The sequence below is a fragment of the Carassius auratus genome, unplaced genomic scaffold, assembly GCF_003368295.1.
Source record: "Carassius auratus strain Wakin unplaced genomic scaffold, ASM336829v1 scaf_tig00035383, whole genome shotgun sequence".
Classification (NCBI taxonomy): domain Eukaryota; kingdom Metazoa; phylum Chordata; class Actinopteri; order Cypriniformes; family Cyprinidae; genus Carassius; species Carassius auratus.
This window is the reverse complement of record NW_020526225.1, coordinates 9,188-17,500: the sequence shown is the minus strand read 5'-3', so window position 1 is coordinate 17,500 and position 8,313 is coordinate 9,188. Positions and strand designations below refer to the sequence as shown.

General features: G+C 43.9%; 2 protein-coding genes across 3 annotated transcripts in view; one reads left to right on the top strand and one right to left on the bottom strand.

Moving 5' to 3' along the window:
- Positions 1-506, bottom strand: part of LOC113081965 (cyclin-D1-binding protein 1 homolog) — a 4,183-nt gene extending 3,677 nt beyond the window's left edge. The window contains exon 1 of one of the 2 annotated variants that reach the window (XM_026253861.1): positions 337-506. In XM_026253861.1, coding sequence (XP_026109646.1) covers positions 337-424 — 88 coding nt within the window. In that variant the 5' untranslated portion in view covers positions 425-506. The remainder of the gene's footprint in view (positions 1-336) is intronic. The other variant, XM_026253860.1, reaches the window with a different exon arrangement.
- A 2,004-nt stretch (positions 507-2,510) lies between these two features.
- Positions 2,511-6,692, top strand: LOC113081964 (phosphoenolpyruvate carboxykinase, cytosolic [GTP]-like). Its single transcript, XM_026253858.1, has 9 exons — positions 2,511-2,652; positions 2,823-3,107; positions 4,114-4,298; positions 4,388-4,591; positions 4,669-4,856; positions 5,139-5,301; positions 5,383-5,607; positions 5,678-5,905; positions 5,990-6,692. The coding sequence occupies exons 2-9, from the start codon at positions 2,884-2,886 to the stop codon at positions 6,478-6,480; spliced, it is 1,908 nt and encodes a 635-aa protein (XP_026109643.1). The 5' UTR covers positions 2,511-2,652; positions 2,823-2,883; the 3' UTR covers positions 6,481-6,692.
- Positions 6,693-8,313: the final 1,621 nt, after the last annotated feature.

The following is an 8,313-nucleotide window of genomic DNA, read 5'->3' as shown; positions in this document are numbered from 1 at the left end:
CACACACAAAGACACACACAGACACAAACATGTACACACACAGACACACACACACAGACAGACAGACACAAATATATACACACACAGACACAAACACACAAATATATACAGACAAAGACACAAACATGTACACACACAGACACACACACACACACACACACACACAAAGAGACACAAACAAACAAACAAAAACACACACACAAACACACACACACAAACACACACACATTACAGTCTGTTTAACACGAGTGTTTGTGGCAGTGTTAGCTGTTAGCCGCCACACAAACACAGATAAAATCTGGTATTAAATAAAGTGACAGGGTCCCATCATCGTACCTCTCACTCGATCCCTGCTGCATTTCACGGAGTTACAGAGGTTTCGTAGCGGCATCAGAACATCTGGACGCGGCTGAGCGGCGCTCATGACTCGGCTCGCGTCTGTCTCGTGGATCCGCGGAACCAATGTCAGGCGGAACGAAAGATCGAGTTAACGACGCACCGGAATGAATCTGAGGTGCACCGTAGAACCGAACATGTTTAGAGCATAGACCGTATTGAGCCAAGTAGAGGTTTTAGAGTTGTTAAAAATAGTATAAATAGTATAAATATAAAAATAAAAAAATTCAGTACTTTTATTAAAATTAAAAAATGCAGTACTTTTAAAATACATATAGTGCCTCGTGCAAGAACCGCTACATTCATCACATAAAATAAAATTCTAAATAACATTTTATGTGTGTGTGTTTACATCTGAATGTGCTGTTTTAATCGTTAAATAAAAGAAAGACGCTGTCAGAGCTCGTGTACAGGAGGGGCTTGTCCGGCAGGTGGCGCTCGACGACAGAGAAACCAGTTTAACTGCTTTACTAGACTTTAAACTGCTTTAACTGCTTTAAACCAGCACTAAGATAAAAGTTCCTAAAAACCACCACCGATTTTCCCAACATGATGTTAACCATATTCCACTCTGGAGTGGCCTATGTCCAAATACTATTAAAATGAATATAATTCAGTCACACGATTTAAAATAGAGCTGCATGTTATTATTATCCCTGTATACATCATTGATTTGAATAAAGACACAGTTTACTATGAAGACGCTTTAAAACAATATGTATCATAGTGTAGAATATGTAGAAGTCAATTATTGGAGTTATGTTCATGTAAACATGGAATCATTTTCTGTGAATTGCTCTGATATTTCTATATATCCTGTAAATGATTTCAGATCATAAGATAGTAAACCAGCAGCAGCACCGAGGAGATCTTTCTGAGCAGATGCTTTCATTGAACTGCATCAAATATTCAACAGATTCTGTGTCATGCAAACACACTCACACTGAGCTGATCTCTGGGGTTTGATTTCACTGCATGTTCATTATGATCTCAGGGAGACTTTGATTGACAGGTGAAGGCTGGTGACACACACACACAGCTGTTCATTGACTGTGTTTATCAGATGTGTTGTAAAGTCTTCGGGTCATTATCTGTGGTGTTTTGCAGTGTCTGGAGGTTGATCAGTAGAGGGTCTTCTTCAGATAAGAGGGGCACGTCCTGTTCTTCATGTGCACAGCTCACAGCACGTCTCACTCCTCCACAAACATCAGCGGAATATCCTCAGGATGATGTGCGGAAGAAAGGCCAAATTGATTTGTTAAATCACAATTCCAGTTCTACATAAAATATAGCCGAAATTCTCCATGCATCGAGTTATGAACGTTTTTGCAGTAACGTTAATTAATAGAGCGTTTGTTCAAAGTTTTCTGTTCTATAATAATGTTCTTAAAGTGTAAGTACATGAAGGTTACGTTTTGGAACTTGTGTCTGAAACGTTTATGTTGGACGTTCTTCTAACATTTAAAAATGTTACAACTTGCAACAAAGTAACGTTCTGGTAAAGTCTGAAAGTCAAAATGATGCAATAGAACATTCCCTTGACGTTTGCGTAACCAGGACGAATTTTAAAAAATAATGCTTAAAAAACTCAACGCTAGAAATAACTTTTTCAAAACTTAACTTTAAAATTAGAAAATGTTCTTAGAATTAGTTATACAAATTAAATGTGCTGTCTCATAAATTAATTTCTACTGCTAATTTTTAGAAGGAAGTTTGCCTTTTTTTCTTTTTCTGTTAATTGATTTATTGGGATTTCTTGTATTTGACCTTTTCACATATGAGCAGAGCACAACACATTTCAGATTAAAACTGTTGTTTACTAGTGCTTCGTCACAATCAGCTCACTTTATCTGATAAGAGAAATCTGAACACTTTGGATACAGACATGACAGACATTGTGTTAAATGCATGCAAACACATGCAGTATGTTATTTTAACATGATATGAGTGCTGATGTTTGAATAATTCATCACACGATCAAGTGTCTTTAATCGGTGCTGAGCAAGAGTCCAGGCGAGCCTCCAGCTCACCGACCAATCAGCGGCGGGGCCGCGCGTGACGTCACCGCGTGATGCTGCATGTTACACTGTTGCATCACACCGGAGCGGATCAAAGGTGGGTTTGGTGAGTGTGTGTGTGTGTGTGTCGTATATATAAGACCGAGAGTCCGCACAATGAGCAGAACACTGATGACCCTCCTCATCCTCACTGACTGATGAAGAGCTGCTCTATCAACTCACTTCTATTACACTAAAGGTAAAACTTGTGTTGCATTCTGTATTAACATTATTGCTGTACTCTATTGAATATTTAAATGTCATATTTGTAATTTAATCATATTTTATAGCATGTATGAAATTCATTGTCAGAGTGTTCTTCAACAGCTGCTCTGTGTGTGTGTGTGTGTGTGTGTGTGTGTGCTGCAGGCTCCCGTGCGGCCCCTGGACTCCTCTGTGTGTTTACCGCGGTAAAGACTCTCTCAGCATCATGCCTCCTCAGCTGCAGTCAGGGAAGCAGCCCAGTGCTCGTGTGCTGCAGGGCGACCTGGCGTCTCTGAGCGCGCCCCTGCGAGAGTTCATCGAGAGCAGTGTGAGTCTGTGTCAGCCGGACGCTCTGCACATCTGTGACGGCTCCGAGGAGGAGAACCGCTCCGTCCTGCGTCTCCTGGAGGAGCAGGGAGTCATCAAGAGACTCGACAAATACAGAGACTGGTACGACCACACAAACACACACCACAGAAGCAGAACACACCAGAGAGACTTCAGTCACACTCCTGCTCAACTCTGGAGGACGTGGAAGTCTGATTACACCACAGCTGCTTTTTATCTCACAACTCTGACTTTTTCCCTCAGCTCTGAGAAGTGTGCAACATAAAGTAAAATAAAAAACTGAATTATGAGGAAATAAAACTAGTGATGTAAGATACTAACACAACTGTGGGGGAAAATAGTCAAATTGTGTGATTAAAAACTTTTTTATATTTGACAAGAAGGCTCTATAGGATGAAACAGCTTTGTGGGACCAAAACAGATTCTTTAAAATGTTATCTTATTTAAATAGCGATTTCTTTGGTACTGGGCCACATCATATTTTGATATAGTTATTGGAAAGGTTATGGACTCTTTCATTAGTAACAGACAAACAACAGAAGACATTTGCAAGTTGCTCTTTTCCAGTGCTCTTTTTGTTTTCTATGTTATTAGCAATCATTATCAAGGACAGTTCTGGCCACTGCTCTGTCAGATACTGATTCATCAATAATAGTACGGCTCAGAAAGTTGTGCTTTGCTAAAAAAATGTGTTCCTGGTCAAAAATGAGCAGTCCGGCTTTTGAAACATATCTTATAGATCTCTCATTATATTGTATTATCACCAAAAATTGAACTCAAGCTTGTGTTTTTTGTTTCTTTGTGAATAATTTTGGCAATATTAACTCATAAACTGAGGTTGGACCAATGATGCCCATGATCAAAAAGAAGCAAAACCTGTGATACAAGCTGATTAAAAATTTCACAATAGTATAGCATAATAAGACATTTTTATGCATGCATTTTCAGAAATAAATATAATCCTCTCTGGGTCAAAATGACTGAAATGAAGGTTAGATTTCACTGTACTGAAAAACTGAGTTTGATGTCCAGGTGGAAGGAGTTCTCTGATGTGACTCAGTGGTGTGTCTGTGTGTGTGTGTGTGTGTGTGTGTGTGTGTGTGTGCAGCTGGCTGGCGCGCACAGACCCGCGAGACGTGGCTCGTGTGGAGAGTAAGACGGTGATTGTGACGCCGCAGCGGAGAGACACGGTTCCCTCTCGGAGAGACGGCGGGGTCAGTCAGCTCGGACGCTGGATGTCCCCGGAGGAATGGGACAAAGCCATGAACCTGCGCTTCCCGGGATGCATGAAAGGTAGAGAAGCAGCAGACGCTCAGCTGCAGTGATTCTGTGCCTTCACATGATGTTAAGAGCCGTGTGTGTGTGTGTGTGTGTGTGTGCAGGCCGTGTGATGTATGTGATCCCGTTCAGCATGGGCCCCGTGGGCTCTCCGCTCTCTAAGATCGGTGTGGAGCTGACCGACTCTCCGTATGTGGTGGCCAGCATGAGGATCATGAGCCGTGTGGGTAAAGCCGTGCTGACCGCGCTGGGGAGCGGAGAGTTTGTGAGGTGTCTGCACTCGGTCGGCTGCCCGCTGCCACTCAAGAGTACGAGCTCATCACTGACCGTCTGACTTCCCATCAGTCCTTTACAGCACAAACTGACGCTCATGTTCTGTGTTTAGAGCCGCTGGTCAATAACTGGCCGTGTAACCCTGACCTCACGCTCATCGCTCACATCCCTGACCAGAGGAGGATCGTGTCGTTCGGCAGCGGATACGGAGGAAACTCACTTCTGGGGAAGAAGTGCTTCGCTCTCCGTATCGCGTCCCGCATCGCTAAAGAGGAGGGCTGGCTGGCCGAACACATGCTGGTCAGTGAGGAACACAGCTCAGTCCAGACCAGCACATGTTATGCTGCTAATATGTTACAAATAAGGTGGATAGGATCATGCAAAGCTAAATCATTTCAATTGTCTTGCAAAAACAGATGAATCAAAAAAAATGCTTCAATGCACTTTTTCTGCCAAATGTAAACTAAATGCTTTAAAATTGAATGCAAAGGATGCATAATCACTTTAATGTGAAAAAGCATGAAAATAATGAACTGATTTATTGAATGAAGACTGACCTGTATGTGTGATGTGTTCCTGTAGATTCTGGGCATCACTAACCCGGCGGGACAGAAGAAGTACTTCGCCGCAGCGTTCCCGAGCGCCTGTGGAAAGACCAACCTGGCCATGATGAAGCCGTCGCTGCCGGGATGGAAGGTGGAGTGTGTCGGGGACGACATCGCCTGGATGAAGTTTGACAAAGAAGGTACCGATCAATGATGCTCAAACACATCACATCATACTGCTTTCGCTCGTTCTTTAATGTTCTCTGTTGTCGTGTTTGAAGGCAATCTCAGAGCCATCAACCCAGAGAACGGCTTCTTCGGTGTGGCTCCAGGAACCTCCACCAAGACCAACCCCAACGCCATGGCCACCATCCGCCAGAACACCATCTTCACCAACGTGGCCGAGACCAGTGAGGGCGGCGTGTACTGGGAGGGCATGGACGAGGATCTGCCGGCCGGCGTGACGCTGACCTCCTGGAAGAACCAGCGCTGGACGGCGGCGGACGGTAGGTCTCGGTCTCATAGCTTCTCGTCCTGGTCTCGTCCTGCTCCTCATGTTCTGCGTGTGTCCTCCAGGAGAACCCTGCGCTCATCCCAACTCACGCTTCTGCACGCCGGCCGCTCAGTGTCCCATCATCGACCCGCAGTGGGAGTCTCCCGAAGGCGTCCCCATCGAGGCGGTGATCTTCGGCGGCCGGCGTCCGCAGGGAGTCCCTCTGGTGTACGAGGCCTTCAGCTGGGCTCACGGGGTGTTTGTGGGAGCCGCGATGAGATCCGAAGCCACGGCGGCCGCTGAGCACAACGGTGAGATCTGAGGGAGTTTAATGCACTACTGAGAGCTCAGAGACTGTGCATCAGTGTAAATGACACCTTTCTGTGTGTTTTCAGGGAAGGTGATCATGCACGACCCCTTCGCCATGCGTCCGTTCTTCGGCTATAACTTCGGTCAGTATCTGTCTCACTGGCTGAGTATGGAGCAGCGGCCCGACGCCAAGCTGCCCAAGATCTTCCACGTCAACTGGTTCCGCAAGAGCTCTTCCGGACGCTTCCTGTGGCCCGGATACGGAGAGAACATCCGAGTGCTGGAGTGGATGTTCGGCAGGATCAACGGCGAGGCCGGAGCGGAGTCCACCGCGGTCGGGTTCGTTCCCTCGGCCGGAGCTCTGAACCTCCACGGCCTGCCGGAGGACCTGGACCTCAGAGAGCTCTTCAGCATCCCGGCAGACTTCTGGACGCAGGAGGTGGAGGACATCAGAGCGTACTTCCAGCGCGAGGTGAACGAAGACCTGCCCGGAGAGATGCAGAGACAGCTGGAGCAGCTGGAGCAGAGAGTCAGACAGAAGAACTCATCTTCTAGAGATCCCAGCCTGTCTCTGTGATCAGAAGATGACATCTGTGATACTGAAGACATGACGAAGAACCGTTTGTTATTTAGCTTTATAAACTATTGATGATGCACAATGTCCAGCTGGACACTTTACAGCCAATAACTTTAAACAGCTTCATTTTTCTAAGTGTCTTAAATTATTTTTGTATTTCTGTGACTTTCGATGTCAGTCTTCCAAAATATTAATAAAGTTATTTAAACAAATATCCAGTGTTGTGTTTTTCTCCATTTGATCACAGTATTAAAGATAACATTTAAATAACTTTTGGCAGACTAATGACAAACAGTTTGAGAAGTTCATCAGTTTTTGGATGTAACTGCTGCTATTAAACTAATGAAGATCCCCAAAGACACGGTTTAAGGTAAAGGAGAAGACCCCAGGGTCTAAAAAAGACTTCATTCATCCCTCCACAAAATGAAACCTTAAAAAGTTCTCAAATCAGAGCAGGATACCTGTTCTTTACTTGGTCTTAGAAAGTCTGAAATGAAGATCAGAAACCCTGCATCAGATGTTCATCAGAGTCTGAACTGATTCTGGAATATTAGAGAAACACATGCTGAAGAACAGCATTAACCAGGTTTTGGGGAGACAGGAATAATTAGCAGAAGAAGCGTGACACGACGCTCTGAAGCTGTCAGAGGATTGAAGAAAACTGGTGATAAAAGCATTTCTAACACCAGCGAACCATTGAAAGAGCAGTAAACGAGAACTTTAACATGTTATTTCAGCTGCAATGAACAAAGCTGCTCATTTACACGCATTTAGCAGATGCTTTAAAGTGGAACTGATATTAATATCAAGACAATGTTTTATTGAAAACAATAAGGGTAAAAAAAGGTCAAAAGATGATTTATTTAAATTAAAACTGGTTTTGTTTATTGTTTATTACAGTTCTTGCTGTAGTGAAAGAATAGTAAAGAAACATGATGCATGTAATGTTGCTCATGAACACTGCTGTATAAAGTCTGGGATCAGTGAGACTTGTGATGTGTTTTAAAGAAGTCTCTTCTGCTCATCAAGGACTTTACATTACATTTACATTTAATCTTTTAGCAGACGCTTTTATCCAAAGTGACTTACAGATGAAAACAATAGAAGCAGTCAGATCAACAAGAGAACAACAACAGAATACAAGTGCCATGACCAGTCTCAGTTAGTCTAGTATAGAACACAGAGGGCTATGTTTGTTTTTTTCAAGAATAGAATAGGATAGACAAGAAAAGTGCTAGTGTTAGTAGGTTAAGTGCAGGCGAAAAAGATGAGTCTTTAGATGTTTTCTGAAAATGAGTAAAGACTCAGCTGTATGAATTGAGATCTGGAGGTCATTCCAGCAGCTGGACACAGTCCAGGAGAAGGTCCGTGAGAGTGATTTTGAACTTCTTTGGGATGGCACCACAAGGCGTTGTTCACTTGCAGAGCGCAAACTTCTGGAGGACACATAGGATTGAACTAGTGAGTTTAGGTAAGTTGGTGCTGTGCCAGTGGTCGTCTTGTAGGCAAGCATCAGTACCTTGAATCTGATGCGAGCGGCTACTGGTAGCCAGTGTAACCTGATGAGGAGAGGAGTAACATGAGCTTTTTTTGGCTCATTGAGAGGCTTGACAGTACATGTAGTAGTACAATAGTCCAGTCTGGAGAGAACAAGAGCTTGGACAAGAAGTAGAAATGTAGTCAGTGAAGCTTAACTGATGATCCATCACAGCTCCTCGGTTTCTGTCCTCAAAGGAGTAATGGTTGATGAACCCAGCTGTATAGAGAAGTTGTGATGAAGCAATGGGTTAGCTGGAATCACCAGGAGTTCTGTCTTAGTAAGGCTGAGCTGAA

Excerpts from the sequence above, each read along its gene's own strand:
- LOC113081964 (XM_026253858.1), top strand. The coding sequence starts at position 2,884 with ATGCCTCCTCAGCTGCAGTCAGGGAAGCAGCCCAGTGCTCGTGTGCTG. Across the intron at positions 3,108-4,113 it reads CTCGACAAATACAGAGACTG|CTGGCTGGCGCGCACAGACC; the intron begins GTACGACCACAC and ends GTGTGTGTGCAG. Across the intron at positions 4,592-4,668 it reads CTGCCCGCTGCCACTCAAGA|AGCCGCTGGTCAATAACTGG; the intron begins GTACGAGCTCAT and ends TTCTGTGTTTAG.